At 38.7% G+C, this 18,007-nt stretch overlaps 1 protein-coding gene across 1 annotated transcript; it reads right to left on the reverse strand.

Moving 5' to 3' along the window:
* Positions 1–2,248: 2,248 nt before the first annotated feature.
* On the reverse strand, positions 2,249–3,465 carry LOC131976005 (hepcidin-like). Its single transcript, XM_059338861.1, has 3 exons — positions 3,308–3,465; positions 2,674–2,751; positions 2,249–2,556 (listed from the first exon to the last, which is right to left on the reverse strand). The coding sequence occupies exons 1-3, from the start codon at positions 3,389–3,391 to the stop codon at positions 2,476–2,478; spliced, it is 243 nt and encodes an 80-aa protein (XP_059194844.1). The 5' UTR covers positions 3,392–3,465; the 3' UTR covers positions 2,249–2,475.
* Positions 3,466–18,007: the final 14,542 nt, after the last annotated feature.

The following is an 18,007-nucleotide window of genomic DNA, read 5'->3' on the forward strand; positions in this document are numbered from 1 at the left end:
CAAAGATTTTCCTCCGTCTGACCAGATCGGCAGAAACGTCGGGGAAGAACATGACTCTCTGGTTGTCGTAGAATATTTCCCCCTTGCTCCTGGCAGCCTTCATGACCCGAGACTTGTCCGCGTAGTTTAGGAACTTCATTATTACCACTCTGGGACGCACACCAGAGCGGCCGCCTGCCGCAGCCTCGTTAGCGCCGGCTCCGCCGATTCTATGCGCCCTCTCTATCAGTGCGGGTCGTGGAAAATTATGTTCACCTAGCATTTCAGGGATCCACCTTTCCAGAAATGCACACATATCAGACCCTTCTACCTTCTCTGGGAGACCGACCAGGCGAAGATTCGAGCGGCGGGCTCGGTTTTCCAGGTCATCCACCTTTGAAACTAGCTCTTCGATGGCCGCTTTCATGGTGTTGGTCTGAGTTTTCAATGATGCTACATCGTCTTGATTGGTGCTAATTCTGTCCTCCGCTTCAGTGACACGTGCTGACACTGCCTTTAGATCACTCTGTATTCCTTCAATGGCACTGAGCAGGCCGTCAAACCTTAGTACAAATTCTCCTTTCATTGCGCTAATGGCGTTAAGAATTGGGCTAGCCGCCACATCTGAGTCGCAACTGCTAGCATTAGTATCTGCCATTCCCGGATCACCCGTAGCTTCTGCTTTAGATGATTTCTGAGTTTTTGCAGCATATTTCGGAGGCATTAGGGCTGGTTGTTCTTGATTCCGCACAAATTGTGACAATTCACAAGTCCTACACTGGCTATTTGGTTAGATTATTCTCTGAATTTTCATGGGAGCTCCGTCACACGTGTGTTCAGCACAGCGCCATAACCGGAAGTCATTTCCTTCTTTTTCACTTTTTTTGCTGCCAAACAAAACCAGTTTGTTGTGTTGCAGCTGTTGGACGTCAGCGTTTCACTTTCTGACTGAGAAATTCCTCTTCTTTTAGAATTAAAACTTACTTTAAAACATTGTTTACCTCCTTCAACCAAAAAGCTGAAAACTGTTAAGTCCGTGCTCCAAATGTAAAATATTCAGTGAACTTGTTTGAGTTTATAACTATAAGTAAAAAAAAAAAGCTGAAAACTGTTAAGTCCGTGCTCCAAATGTAAAATATTCAGTGAACTTGTTTGAGTTTATAACTATAAGTACTTTTATTTCATAATCCTCCGTCGCTGCGTATTTCTTTAATATGTCTATATTACCCCTATTGTTAATTGTAACGGTGCACTTTGCTAATAAAGCTGAGTATAGAGGGTGAAAAAATCCTCTTTTTGGCCATATTGCGCCCTTCGGTGTCGTAAACTCTGAAGGCGAGTCTTCTGAATCGGGTATATATTAGGGCGTGGTATTTAAATTACGCATGTTTCGAGCCGCCACATTCATCAACAGCCGATCATTCTTACGCTGTGATTGGAGAGATACGATCGTTTGATAAATCACACGTGGACCCTGTCGTAAGACGAAATATACACTCAGATCTGCGCTCGTTTCTACGCTCGCTTGATAAATGAGGGCCATTGTGTCCTGTAAACAAACTGGCAAAATATAGAAGTATTTTTACTCCAAATTGTGTGTAATCATGTGAATAGAAGATTTTAGAAGATTTTAAAGTAATAAATAGGCTACATTAATTCACAGTGTTTTGTGTTTTATGTTATTATACATAAGATTATACGAGAAGTAACAATGACAATAACTTCTAATTAACATTTACTTTAAAACATGACAGAAATTATGGAAAACAATTTATTACATATTAATCTATTTGACATCCTTCCTACAACTTGATGCCCTTCAAGACTTTGCTCCTGAAAAGTAACATTTCAGCTGCTGCTGGCCACTTGAGAATGCCTAAAACGAAGGAATCCTGTTATTTCAACTTTACTTTTTGATCTTTTTTTTCAAAACATAAAATGGGGACATACTGTTGTATCGCAAAAACACCTGACAGTGCAACTAAATGTTGTTGTTTTTTGTTGTTGTTTTGTTTTTTTGTGTGGGATTAGAAAATAAGTGAGAAATTGAGCTTGAAATCAGTGTATTGAGGTTGAGCCCCATTCTGTGTACAAAATTCGCTGGGTCAGAGGATTTTTTCAGGGAGATAGCAAGTCAACAGTCGATCTCACACAAAAGTGTTTAATTAAAAAGTTTAATTTGCAACTCAGGACTGTGTTTCAACTTCTCCTCATCATATCTGTTATAAATTGGAGCAATATTTTGGGTTGACACCATTTGTTACACACATTTGGTCTTAAATTTTGCCATTTTTTATTGAGAATAGAAAGAAATGGTCCAAAGCCCCTCCAGAAAAATACATTTATACACCGAGATCTGTGCAACACCACAGCAAAATGGTACCCATTTTCATTCATGCATCTGGAATCAAATCAAATCAATTTTATTTATATAGCCCAAAATCACAAATCACAGATTTGCCTCAAAGGGCTTCACAGACTGTACGACTATACGACTCATACAACGAAGAGCTTAGGATCAGGATCAGGCCAGCATTCGCAACTGCATCCCCTCTTCTTCCTGATGTTAGATGGCATCTGTGTGAAAGACAAGAGACATGAGTAAAGCTTTCACCTCCAACATTATCATTCACTGCGTTTGTTCTCCGTCCTTCTCTGGAGACAACATCAACTGGTTCAGTTAACTGAACGTACCTTCTCCGGTCTCCCTGGCAACTCTTGATGTTCAGCAGCTGGATTGTCATTGCTCATCAGCTCCTCCGGCTTTTGCACCTGTTAATCATTTTCAATGTTAACCCTTAATAGGGCACTCATTGAAATACTTGCAAATTCCAAATTTCAACCCAAGAGAATATTGGAGGATATTAAATACTGCCAGAATGTGTAAAAAAAACAACATACGGACCCGGGAGAGGGGAGGTAATATTTTGAGAAAAAAGTTTACAAGATTAAAGTGGCAAATCTACGAGAAAAAAATGCACAGATTTATGAGATTTAAAGTGGTGAATCTGCGAGAAAATAGTTGCTTTTTTCCCACTTTTTCCTTGAAATATGTGACTTTTTTCGCGTAGATTTGCCACTGTAAATCTCTTAAATCTGCCACTTATTTCTTGTAGATTTAGCACTTTAATCTAGTAAATTCTCGAAATATTACCCAAAATCCGTGTGGTTCTATGACCTCACAGAGAGACATGGGGACCCCATTTTGGATATCCGTTGAAGTTACCAAATACAGTTCTTCGCCCGATAAAGGGTTAAGGAATGACATCTTTATATTTCAACACAAATATCAAATAAGTAAATTAAACGAATGAAGTTATGTTCTTACCCCAGCAGGGACAGCAGAGTTCTCATGAATGCATATGAAGATGACAACGATGGCCACTGCAACTGCAACACTGAATGTCTTCATCTTCTTTTCAGATCTTCTGGTGACTTTTGTCGGGTCTTTAAAATTCTATCTCTCTGATGATTAAGTGTGTAAAAAGTACTGGTATTTATACTAAGTTGGGTCATTGTTGCCTCATCATTGGCAGAAACTTATCTGCTTCCAGTAACAGACTTTGGATCCCAATCAATGGGGAGGCGAAAGGAAGTTTTAAATCGTCTTTTATAGTCGCACTGTCTCGGGTGTTTTTGCTTAATATGTATAATTAAGAAAGATTTTTTTAAATACCTTATTTATTCAGACATCTATTGCATTAAAAAGGCTTATCAAATTCCCCTATTTGCAGAACCATGTGCCAACTTCAGGTGACCAAAACATTGGTGTCAACAACCACAAATTGGCTCCAAATCTGTTGGATTCTGACCATATTTTGTTAAATATTACTTGATCTTATCTTGCTCAGTCTAAAAAGTTTAATCATGTGAACATTATAATTTAAAAAGACAGATTGATCCCTCTTTTAGGGTAGTGGATGCATTTTAACTGTCTGGGGAAGTTTGAGAAAATCCACCTTTGATTGATCTTTTTTTGCATATCCAGATTGTATCCAGAATAATTTTTCAAAAGATCCAAACCATATTTGGCTTGCTAGGATTATCCTTTTTTAAATTTTATTTTACAAAAAATAGTTGAAAGACCTTATTATTTTAAATATCCCTTGCAATAATGAAAATGACCTATTTCACTGCTGGCCCAGGTGCTGACTTCAACAACACCCATGTAAACAACCACACATTGCTCCAAATCTGTTGGATTCAGACCATATTTTGTCAAATATCACCTGATCTGTTGAACAAACCTGCAAAACAAGTGTCTAAAGTCTAAAGAATGTTTATCATGTGAACACAGCAAATTATTTTTTTGAAAATAGTTTTAATATAAATTTGAAGCTTGTGAAGGCATGATGACAAGCTGTGCAGTGACATGAGAGTAAGATGGATCTGCTGTTTTGGCAAAAGCTCTGTGTGTGTCTGTGTTTACTTGCACTTCCATTAAGTGAGGACCGAAACAATTCTTTAACCAAGTGAGGACATGTTGATTTGTCCTCACTTCTTTGAAGGCCTGTTTGAGGGCTTAGTCTGGTTTTAAGATTAATGCCACAAACAAAAATGTATGTTAAGGGAAACAAATACCCAAGGGACAGCTCTCCTGCTTCCAGTAATCAACTGTGCATCACATCTGACTGATTTTACCATGATCTTTTCCCCCAGCCTAACCAAGTAGTTTTGGTGCCTAAACCTATGCAAACTTGGATGTAAAACATTAACCATGTTTAACCATTTTTAAAACCACAACTGTAATCTAGGCAGGAGCAGATCAACTGCTGTAGCATGGAGTGACAGCTGCAGAAGTCTTGCCACTCCAGGATTTTTTCCTGCCAAATGTTTGTGTAGGGTCAACTTCCACTAGTACAGAATACAGAACAGCCTCAGAAGGATAGTAACGGATGGCTTTGTTGAAGCAGTCTCGTGTACTAATAGTACCATGTTTGATTGGGTGTGAGACAGATAAAACTTGACTGAACCAAAATATACACTGGTGGTTATGAGAAACTGCTCATTTTCAACTTGAAGCCGCCAGACAATGGGTCTTAGGTTTGCCGTTTAATCAAAATTACTGATTAAACACTTGTTGTTTAATATCGTTTTTATATGTAGCTTTCAACAACATGCTTACCTATATTGACCTGTGTGTTCCTGAATATTTGTCAGATACCTTGGCTACCAATATATTGGCCAAATAAAGCGACTGTTGGCACAATCACAGATTCACCTCTTCAGGCAGATCAATGCCCTGGTCTGGGGCACTGACCCTGTCTGTCCCTGTCTCAACATGCTCCTGTTTGTGTGTGTTCAGTTCTTACACCCTGTTTTACCTCATTTCTGTTCCTTCAAGCAATAACTTCAACTTGTATGACAGCTTAACCCTTTATCAGGCAAAGAACTATATTTGGTAACTTCAGGTAATATTTCGAGAAAGAAGTTGCAAATTTACTAGATTAAAGTGGCAAATCTACAAGAAAAAAAGTCGCAGATTTAAGAGATTTAAAGTGGCAAATCTGCGCGAAAAAAGTCGCAGATTTACGAGAAAAAAGTGGGGAAAGAGCAACTTTTTTTCTCCCAGATTCACCACTTTAACCCTTAATAGGACTCATTGAAATACTTGCAAATTCAAAATGTCAACCCTAGAGAATATTGGAGGATATTACATAGTGCCAGAATGTATTAAAAAAAAAAAAAACATACGAAAATAACATTGTGAAAAAAGTTTACGCAAATCTGCAACTTTTTTCGCGCAGATTTGCCACTTTAAATCTCTTAAATCTGCAACTTTTTTTCTTGTAGGTTTGCCACTTTAATCTAGTAAATTTGCAACTTTTTTCTCAAAATATTACCTGACTCTAACTACCAAATATAGTTCTTTGCCTGATATAGGGTTAATTGTTACCAAACCCACTACGTACAGCACCCATGCTGGTAGGAGTGGTACGTTGGGTTCTGGTGCTCTGGATCATTAAATTTGACCTCAGAAACAGGTTTGGTACTTCATTTACATTTCTGTGTGAAAACAAAAATGAGAACTGATAATTTTAATCCAGTATTCTTAGTTTGCTTCCGTTGTGCTTCCCCCTCTTTCCTTGCCTCTCCATGCATGGCAGTTAGTAGCACAGGCAGGACCAGTGAGACGCTTTGACACAATACTGGGAACGTTGCCAAAGCATGTGTAACGCAGGAAGAAAATCCAATAAGAGACCATTGTAATTAGTCCAATAAATGTTTTCACTTGGATGTATTCGAAACAAAGCGGTGCTTATTATGGCGCATGGGTTTTATTGTAAGAGCTTGTAAGCGGATGATGTCTTCTGCACAGAGTCAAAGGCCACTGCTTTTCTGTGCCAATGAAACAATTTAACAGGAGCCCTTGCACTAACAAAACCTGAGTTCTGCTACTGTGGATGCAAAAAAACCCTACTCTATTTCCTGATATGAGGATGCAATAAATGGATTTTTGCTTGAAATTAAAAGGAATACTTCATCATTAAAATAAGCAATGGGATATCGTTACTCATCTAGTGTTACCTTTGCCTCACATGCCTCCACAGTGAACGGAGAATCCAATAACATCCAAAAAAAATCGTAAATCCTCAATGGATTCATGTAAATCGAGGACAGGTTCAACAACAGCAAAACTAAATCAAAACATCACTCATTCGTTCGTTTTCAGATTCTTCATTCACTGTTGAGGCATGCCAGAAGTTTCCTTCCAAAAATTTAAGATAACACACAATAAGTAATTTACAGACAAATGGTCATTTTAAGGGCAAAAGTATTTCTTTAAGATCCTTATATACTTTTCAACGAATCCTCATAAAATATATGAAAAACACTGCAACACCACAGGGGTTATAATTAGATAACATTGATTTTAATGACTTTCATTAAAACTTTAACCTTTAACGGTCAGCTGAATCTATTAGCTGATATTGGCCAATCAAAAAATATTGTCTATATCTGTCTGTATTGGCATATACAGTAAGTTGTCTGATAAGCACCAATTTTATTTTTTATTTTTATCAAAACATGCCAAAAACAATGGTGTGATTTAGACATGGAGTTAGTTCATTATCTTATTTTTATTTATTCTTTATTTACTCAGTTTTCATTGGTTGACAATGCAAAACTGTATATGTATAATGTATAATTATATTAAATATTCTTTAATCTTTCAATCTTTGGCTACAAAACCAATTGCAAAAATAATGAAACACGGAAAAAACAACAACAATGCATCTAATTCAAAATTCAGTGTATATTTACAAACAAAAATGTATCACTTTGATCATTTAATACGTTGTCTTTGTGCAGTTTTCAAAAATGTTCACATTCTGTTGCATTTACATTTTTGACAATGACCCAACTTTTTTGGAACTGGGATTGTGTTTGAAAGGTTGTTTAAATAGGATTATGGAGCTTCTGAAACTGTTGCATGAGTTTAATGATGTACATTCCCAGAGTTTCATTTTGTAACCTGTAATACCTCTAATTCATGGATGCACACACACACACACACACACACACACACACACACAACCCTGACAGCCTGACTTTAATGGGCTGGGGCCGCCAGTCAGGGCCCTGAAGGCTCCTGCGATAGATGTGGCTTTCCAGAGGGTGTTGGGGTTGGGGGGGAGGTGGGAGCTAGAGGGGGCAGAAAGGGGGTCAGGCACATTCACCACTGGGTGTCGGCCGGCCCAAATTACTGCCACATGAATGACTCGTGCACTTGTGATTAAGGAACTAGACGGATGTAGGTGTAGGAGATGTTTTTGAAGTTATCCTGATAGGTAGGAGCACTAAAGAAAATACTCAAAAAGAGAGTAAACATGACTGGGTGTGAAATATGGCATCGATGACTGATATGAGAAGCCATTTCTATTGTGGTCGCCATGTGGTAAAGCCTACAAAGCATCCAGTCAAAGAGCTTCCACTGGCCTCTAATTTGCTGCGACTGTGTCCTGTGTTAGTTAATTAAGCCACAAGATAGCCAGTCAGACTCAACAGTTGTTTTTTTTCGCTTCGCTTCCTGGGAGGCGATATATTTAGCCGTCTCGTGTGGCCCTGCGGGGTGGTTGTTTTGAGGTGACAGAGCTGTCTGTTGCGGCCCACTTGGTCGCAGCCTGTCACGGCTGTAAAAATGTTTGTGAAGTGAGGAACCCAGAAAACTGTGGTCCTGTGCCAAAAAAGGGTCTTCACTCACTCTCAGCGCGTAATGACAGAGCAACACACTCGGCGACAGCTCTGCTGTGAAGTCGCTCCGTCTTTGCCTCGGAGCTGTAAACAAACTTCTTTTTATTCTTTTATCGAGCATTAAAGCAGAGAGTAAACATGTGTGCATATGTGTTTGGGGGGGTTGAGCTTATTTGTGCAGTACCCATCTTCTGTTTAGATCTCATTAAATGTACCTAGACTACAATTAGCATGGAATCTTAATTTGCCTGGAAAGTTAATTAATCCATATAACTTTCAAGGCTGGCTCGTAAAGACTCGTATGGCTGTAATGCGTTATTGGAGACATTTGCAATGGAAACGCTTACTCTTCCAGCCACCCAGGAGCATTTAGTAAGCAAAATGGCCTTTTCAACACCGCATCTTGTCCCCTTTTCAAATTCTTAACGCCCACCACTTATTCCAAGCAGGCGGTGAAAATGAGGCACACTGGAAATCGCTCCTGTTTTATCCATGTCGCTTTACACCCAGCTTTTATAACGTAACGTGGCAAGCATTACACGATGAGGGACTAATGATATATTTTCTCAGCTGGAACGTGGGAAATGCACCGCGGACCCAAAACAGTGTAGAGTCTCAGTAAATTAGTGTGTGCCGCTAAGTGAAAAGTGAACAGCTTGCCAGAGCTGTACTGGCTTGGTACCCATAGGGAACCCGCTATACCGCACGGTGGGAGGGAGAGCCACAGGAGATATTGAACCTATGGGGAAAGGAAGCCCACTGTCAGCGAGAAGTCAGCGAGAGTCTCTGAAAAACCCAGACTTCACCCTCTGACAGCTCGGAAATATCCATTTTAATAAGGGGGAAAAGTGGATTTGGCCAGACATCTTCGTTCCTCCCATGGAAACTCATCTGTCCTGGTGTGAGGCGACACCCTCAGTGACTTTTAACTAAAGGGTTGAGCACAGCAGACTTCTGCAGACCAGTAGGCCCCACAGAATGTATCTGCAATTTGGTCCTCTGGTTTCTTTGAAAATTAATTCACTTCAAATCCACTTTGTATGAGCTCCTCTGACTACTGCAGGTTGCCTAAGCTGTTTTTAATGTTCTTATTTAAAAAATAAAATAAAATAAAATAATATATATATATATATATATATATATATAACATATGTTCCTTTTGTGTTATTTTTTTCACCTTCTCTCCAATAAGGTTATAAATGTCAAGTGTAATGACAGTTGATCCTATTATAACTATGTCTTTTTTTTCCCCCAAAGTCTACAACCTGAGGATATCAACAAGTCCTCTAATCCATGCAAGCAAGCACAAAGAGATTTTTCTAACCTTCTAATATGACCTAGAGGAGCGTATCCTAGATAAGCATCATTACCAGTGTCAGGAGATCAACACTTCCTTATACCTAACTGTAACAGACGAAATTAAATTAATTTCAAACACAAGGTTAACAGACTGAAATTAAATTAATGTTGGTATTCTGAACTACAGATACGATGATCTGTAACTTTTTTTTGTCCAGTGACAAAGTCGTGGAGTTAAAAGCCACGTAGGTCCATGGTCAGGTGGGTGATAGGGAGGCAGATGAGATCGACCAACCCCAAACTTTAAACTGGGAAATTTGTTGTTGGAAGTTTTGTCCAGAAGTTCTGTGTTTGTGTTCTGTTGATGGAACCTAACCTTAACCAAACTGTTTTTAAAGTTTTCGAAACAGTGATCTTCACATGTATAAAACAGCAACTGTCACGTGAATACAATGTGATGCAGTCGTCACATATTTTCAGCAGGTTTAATTAAAGTGGCAGTCATCGTGTGTCACAATGAGAAGGGCTTGCAGAGTTCCAGAAACATTCATATTTAACATATTTATGTTTAAAAATATTGAAATTATATTATATCAAAAACATATCTGTGGTTTGCAGGTAAAATACCAACATTTATTCTGGCGACTAGGTTGCATTTTGGTTATTTCAAGACAACAAAATTAGGTTTAGGGGAAGATCATGACTTGGGTTAAAATAACTGCATTTTTTAGGGTTACTTAATTCCCGTAGGTAACGGGATATCAATACAAGACATGAACACAGGTCTCCTGGGTTAAAGTCCTTTGATTGTTTCAGCTACCAGAAACAGATTCTCTTGGTCTTTCACATCACTTCCTGTTTCACTTTGATCATAACTACCACAGCCACAAGGGGGCACTGCTTAACAAAAAATATATTTTCGAGAAAAATGTATATTCTCCTGCATTATGTTTCTTTTTGACATAATCACAAATATGTTTCAGTCAGGGTAACTCTGCCCTCCACCTCATTCCTCCACCAATCTTGAATTAAATCTGGGTAAGACTACCAACCACCTGCAAACAAACATTTGGCAGTGAAGAGTGAGAGGAAATAAAGGGAGGATGAAATTTATCTCGTATTGACTAAGGAATCCATTATGTAAGCATCAGGACGTCCCATAACTCTAATGTTATTATTGTGCATAGTTGGAATTGACAGCACACCTAACACATTTTCAATGAGCTACAGCTGATTGTATCAGTCACTGGTCTTGCATCACAGAGGCATTTCCCTGTTTGCATCCTCTAGTCAAAAAGGCAAACATTCATGTTTACAGAAATAAAACGTGTAATCACATGTACTGTTTCTTTAAATACTTTCAACAGAACAATATATTTGTTACAATTACAAATAACGACTTCTTTGATCTGTTTCTTCCAAAGATTAAATTAGGAACTACAAAAATGCTCACAAAGGCTTGAACCCTACATTGGTTAACTTAAATTTAAATGTTTAAGAGAGCCACATTACCTTTTTTATGATTTTGATTATAATGGGGTCTTATTTAAAACACATGGGTGAAGTAATATTCAGCAGCTGCGTAGCTCTGCCTCTGGGGCATTCTTTGTTCAACTACGAGGAAAGGGGAAAAAAGGGGGAAAAGGAAAAGAAAAACTTCCACATGCTAACATTTACACAGTGATTTCTTTTAATTGCACTCTACTTTTTAATTTGCCCTCGACTAATGCTTTTAAAAGTAGGACTGGAGGTATTTTATTGAAGTCATGCCTAGTGCAGGACCGAGTTTTCCTGATTGCTGTGGCCTTGTAGCCTGGCTCTTTCCTACCTGACAACCTGCGTTATTCTTTTCATTCGCTATGTCAAACATGCCACACAGCATTTGGACTAGGAAAGGTTGAAGGGAGCGCACTGACTGGGCGAGCTTCCTCCAGGTCCCCTCTTCAAAGGATTACGATAAATTAACGTTCCTTGTACTGGGTGAGCGGCAAAGTCGAAAAGAATCATGTTTAAGAGTGGGGTCGAACTAGAAACGCAGATGGCCTAATAGATATATGTTGCTTTTTAAAGGGAAAGAGAAGAATGTTAAACAGATCCTAATATAAGCAGCCAGAGGGCAGGCGTAATATTTAGTTAAACACTTCCAGTTGTAATAAAGCATCTGTCAAAGCAGTGAAAATACAGCCACGGTTGATGAGCTGCTCATAATTTTTTAACTCTAATACTGCAACAGTGGAATTTCCCTCCTGATATTTACAATTATGAGCAGCCGGTTACTTTAAATCTCTTCTGTCTGACACTCTGCATTAGTAGTAAAGTAAAGTAAGCCTGTGTTTTGCCCGGTCTGACAGCTTTGTCCTCTAGTGATAACTACCTGTACAAAGACACAATTGGAGACCAGACAGAGTCACAAATGCAAGGTTAATTGCAGAAAAATTCATGAAAAATGTTTAGCTAAGAATAAGGTTTGTCCCTGTCATAACCCCCAAATCTTAAGTTTTACTTTCCCATATCTTAGCTATAAAGTATGTTTTATGATCGCAGTTTCCCAAAGACGAAAGACACTACATCTTCTTGCACTGCTGTGTGTGTGTGTGTGTGTGTGTGTGTGTGTGAGGCTGAAACCAATATATCAGTTTACAGAAACAATTCTTTATAATGTTTAGATATTGTATGATTTTTGAGCATGTTTCCCCCATCTTTTGATTAACAGCTTCAGAGTAAAAACCTGCAATTAAAACTGACCTCAACCTGCCAAAAAGTAATTATCTTTAATATTTTCCTGTGATTAAATCTTCAATTATATTGCCAGTTTCCACAACAGTGACTCAACCTTTACCAATTTTGTATTTGCTGTTCTGCTCAGTGGTGCTCTGATAGGGCTCTCCCGAGAGAGACGTGTTATATATCTCAAGGTGTTTATTATGAATAAACAGAGGGGGGGAAATGGGATAATGGCCAGCAGGAGGCCACTGCATTGACTGCAAATAGAACTCTGATTGTATAGAAATCTATGAGAAAATGAACCCACTTCTCAATGTATTTCTTACCTAACTATTTTCCTAGTAAGTTTATGGTTTCAATCTCTAGTTTCAAGTTTTCTTCAGTACACCATGATGTCCATTTAATAAATGATGGTCCCATTCAGAGTAAAATACACCATAAAGCATGGTGTGCTTTAGTGCATGGCTACCTTGTGATTGACAGGTCACTACCACTGTGATTTATTAATCAGGATGGAGGCATGGTGTGCTTTTAAAAAGCCTCTGAACTTGTTTTTTTTGTACACCATGAATCATGGAAGATAACTTCACTAGCAGCAACTTTAACACAACTTAGCCAGGAACCAGGTGCATTTAAATTGCCATGTAGCTCTGGATTTCTATCACTTTTAGCTCTGAAAAAACAAGATAGCAATAGCCAAAATGGCAAACTTGAGGCTTCAGAAAGGTCAACATGGCTTAACAAATGAACATTAGACACCATAAATACTGCCCACTACTGGAAATTGGGGTGTAGTTATCACTGTAGGAAGTGAGATCATGTCCTAACTAACTTGATACTGCTTTCATTTTGATTACTTACAACGCCAACAAATATATAAATACACACACACACACACACACACACACACACCGCCCACTGTATTAACTAGCTAAAGTGGCGGTGTGGTCTTCTGCTGCTGAAGTCCAGCTGCTTCAAGGTTAGATGTGTTGTGCATTCAGAGATGGTCTTCTGCAGACCTTGGTTATAACAAGTGGTTATTTCAGTTACTGTTGCCTTTCTATCATCTCCAACCAGTCTGGCCATTCTCCTCTGAACTCTGGCATTAACAAGGCATTTTGGCTCACTGGATATTTTCTCTTTTTCAGACCATTTTCTGGTTGTGTGTGGAAAAACCCAGTAGATCAGCAGCTTGTGAAATACTCTCGCTTTGAACTTCAGCAGGTCGTCTTCATCTTGTCTACATTTTTTGTCACTAAATCATATATCAGCTCACTTTAAAACTCCATATTACATTTTCAAAATTGAGAAAGGATGGACGGCCACAATTTTCAATAGAAAGCTTAGTGTTAAAGTACTATCTAGGATTTGAAATACACAAGAGTGAATACCCCTGTGGCCCTTGAATTTGCAAATATTACAGAGAGTGGCGACATTCCCTTAAAAAAATCACAATCCGTTTGGATCTCCAGGAAATGTGATTGAAAAACACACCTGCACCTACAGTTTATCGCCACAGGTGCCACTAAAGAAAACGAAATGGAAATCTTGAAGATGGTAATTTTTTGTTTTCATCAAGCTGCAACCTCTGGGCATGAACCAGTGTGGAAGTACCTTTAACCTGCATTCTTTCTAATGACCAGCAGGGGGCGGGTCCACGGTTGCAAAAAGAAGTTTGTTTGTATAAAAGTCTAATAAGGAAAATTACTTCTTACCTCATTTATTACTTCAGTAAACATTATCTCAATGAGTTCATGCTTTCGCTGGTTACAAGTCTTCTCCAATACAGCATAACGATCATTTTGTAAATTATTTTCTCATTTAGAGTAAAATAGACAATAAAGCAGGGTATGCTTAGAGCGGGCTACCTTGTGATTGAGAGGTCACTACTATAGCATGCTGTGTGCTTTTGTCTTCCAACTTTGACACTTTGACAGTGTGTTTTCACTTCATCAAAGTTAAATGGAACATTATGGTGGCTTAAAAATATGTTGTTCAGTGTTTGGTTGGACTAAAGGACACTCTAAGGAGTCAGCTGTTCATTTAGTAGACAAATTATAAAAAACATAGCATTATTCTGGTTCTCGATCCGTTCTGTGCATGTACCGGTTCATTAATTTGATATCTGCTTATACCAGTGAATAAAAATGTAAATATATTAGCATTTTGTTTTTCAGAATTTCTGGCAATCCATTCAAAGTTTCTGCTACATTTAGATGGAAATGTGTAATACTGTATGTGGCTGTTTCAACTATCCTCTTTTTTTTTTCATTTCATTTTTTCATCTCAAATGTTGGAACTGGCGTGTAACATCAGTCTGCAGCAGACTTAGCACATAGCACTGGCACAGTAGAACTGTTTTTTTTTTAATTTTGCACACAAACAGTGTAAGCCTGTTTATGCTGCATCCTGTACATAACAATCTGTATTTGCTGACATCCTTCATCATGCTGCCGCCATAATATAAGCAGATTTGAATTGTGCTAAACACTCAGACTAGCTCAGAGTGGATGCTGTTTTTCTGATGAATCTGCTGCTCAGAATAAACAGGAACGCTTCATTAGAGGGGTAAATGGAAAAGTGAGTGTTTATGATCTCAATTACCACCTTTGCTTTAGTGCCTACTTTAATCATAGCCATATCCTTTTTTTCTCACTCAACACTACAAAGTCTCCCACTACAACACCACACACACGCACACACAAATAAAACTGAGCTCGACCAAAGCACTTCATATATATTTCCAACTGCCATGCAACGTGGAAAGGAAAACAACTTTGTCACACGTTTTTAGAATTTGTTGAAGTCATTCTTTGAATAAATAAAACAAAAGTTTATTTGCTGACTGTGATGATTTCATTTTGTTTTAATCACCTAGAATGTGTCTCCACGTGCAATATCACTTTTCAAGGATGTCTAGATCTATGATTACTGACTCCACCCAAATGCACAAACTTAACAGGTTGGATGTATTTAAGCCAATCGCTGATGTCATAATATCACATTAAAGATGTATTACTTTTACTCACAGGATTAAAAAAAAACAACAACTCTCCAATGGAATGGTTGAAGGATCTGATTAGATTAGATTTTCTAATGATACAATCATGGGCATGTTCCGCCAAGACTAAAATTAACAGGAGGATTGTGTCTGAAAACAAAATTATTCCTACTTTACGGGCGACCGTACACATGCAGTGTGTAATCATAAGTTACCGTTCATGAAATGAGGATAAACTCATGTTTTTGTTGAAAAAGGTCATTTTAACTATTAGGTGGTTTCTTCATTCAGATTCTCCATCCATTGGAATTAACAGGGAAAACAAATCAAGTTATAAGTATTTCAATATTTTTTTTTATTGCTAATGATTTGTGAGAGCATTTGTAGTATAACCCCACCATAACAATATTATTTGTGTTTGTAACATAATTGGGTTCTGAACGGGTTAAGGGGCTTTCCTTTTTTAAGCTTACTCTACGTTGACTGGCTCACACAGTCAAATAACCTGTGGCACAAAACCTTTCACCATGATGATCATCATTATAGTTAATCACCATTCATTTCCAGTTTCACAAGAGCCCACAAGATCAAACATGGAGTATTTTGAGCATTTTCCTATGGCATGGTCTGGAACAACAGTTTGGAGTAATTGAAACAATATGCAGCATATCAACACTCACAGTTACTGAACCATCACCAGTTTGCAGATATCGTGATAATGATGCAAGCTTGTTTTCTCTTTGTTTGCTGCCACAATAGCTGGCAGCGCCACAGCTCGGTCAGTTATATGATACACCAGCAACACCATCTTGTGGACAGAACAGGTAAACTCACTCACCAGCAAGTCAAAATCAAGCAGGGTCAACCCCAGTACAGTGGAACCTGTGGTAAACAACAGTGTTTCCCTAAAAACCCTCAGAAATAAATCAACAAGCGACTACAGTCTTCACTAAAACATTGGCTGCAATCTGATTCTGAGGTCACATCAAGTCTGACATGAAGACGTTTGCGGCAGGGAAGTAAAAAACACTTGCCTGGACACAACAAGAACAGGGCTGCCCCAGTCACTTGAAACCTCCACAATATGTTACCCAAAGACATTCCCCTCCATTATGGCCAACGTTTGATTTGTGGTCTTTGTCTCGGAGACTGCGTTTCCTGGATTTGATACATCTTCAGATTTTAGCATGTTTCTTATTTCACTGCGTCTTCCTTTTCATGTTGTGCACGCCAGCGATGAGGGCTGGACTGCAGTATGGTGAGATGCGACAGTTCAAACACACTGTGGTTCATTAAAGACATCCTGTTGGCTTCAAGAGGGAAAAAGATCCCGAACCAGCCTACTGTTGCTCCGGTCTGCCCTCTAAACCCACACTGGCCAGACCACATCAGCGCTGAAGCTGGAAATCACAGGACGGCCGTGGTCAACCATACACACAATACCGTTTCCATTTGTCATTTCTTTCCTGTACAGTGTTCAATAGCTGGTACAGCAGCGAGTGTTGCCCCAGGATGCCGGTAAGCTGCGCAGATGGCATTCTGTGATGTTTAGTGTCACGTTTGTAGTGGCAGGATTGTCACAGAAACCCTCAAATACTGATGAATTAAACCCTAAATTTACTGTACTTCACACAATGCTGAGTTTTTATTTAATGAGACAGATTGTGTTCAAAGTGAATGTAATAAGAGGGAACAACCACTGGCTGTAACTAATGGCATCAGACAGAGGAAACGTGCATTTCGGGCATTAGAGGCAGAGTTTTTGGTTTCAATAAGTCATGTTGTAATGAGCTGAAAGAGTCACCACCTCGGTTGACTCATAGGAAGAAAGTTGATAGCTGAGGTTGGATCAGAAATTGCTGGGTTCTGGGAGGAAACAAAGAACGAAAACAGCATCCAGTGCCCTCATTGTGGACAGTTAACTTGATGTCAATTTAGGGAACAGTGGTCACAGTTGTAGAGAAAACAAACATCTTAAGATAAATTCATTTCATATCCTATTTTTAATATACTATACTTGACTTATTGTTATGAAGAGAAACTATTCTAACATAGGCCTATACACCTGCTGTCTAAACAGTCATGAGATACATTCTGCTGCTTTGTAATGATAACATTTAACATTTATAGTACCTCAGTTTAGGGTGTTAGTTACAACTAATCATTTATACATGGAATTGTAGCCCCCATGTTTAGTGGACCATTGATAATGTTAACAGTTGATAAACATTTGAAGTCATCCTAATAAAAACATATTTTTAAATGACGGTTGGGGTCAGCAGAAGCTGTAAACACCATGTTACATGATATGTAACCATATAAAGACACGCCATATAAAGTTGTTATTGCAATCACGTAACCTACAGCATTTACACATCCGTTAGATTGGAAGTAACATTAACATTCATTCAGCTTACAAATGTGAGTAGGCCTACTGTCTCCCTTTTAGCTATTTTTTTGGTCCCCACCATTTCCTAAAGGAAAAATCTGTCTCTTTTAGCCTCTTAATTCTCTGCTGTCTTCACCAGCTACGTGCTTACTTTTGGGCTTTATATCCTGCACTTAGCCCAAGGCTAACTGGGGATTTCCATCGGGCGCGGAACAGCTCTGCCGCGGTTTCACTCCGTCTTATGTCCAGCATCAATTCACCCCAGGCGCAGAACGGCCGCGTAGCGAGCCAGCCATATACACGCGAGATAACGAGAACATGCAATAATCCTGAACATACGGGAGACTGCGAGATCCTGTGATAAACTGTGTATAAAGTAAACAACTACAAAAACAAACAGCTTACTTTGCTTCTCCGAC

The sequence above is a fragment of the Centropristis striata genome, chromosome 8 (genome assembly GCF_030273125.1).
Source record: "Centropristis striata isolate RG_2023a ecotype Rhode Island chromosome 8, C.striata_1.0, whole genome shotgun sequence".
NCBI classification, from domain to species: Eukaryota; Metazoa; Chordata; class Actinopteri; order Perciformes; family Serranidae; genus Centropristis; species Centropristis striata.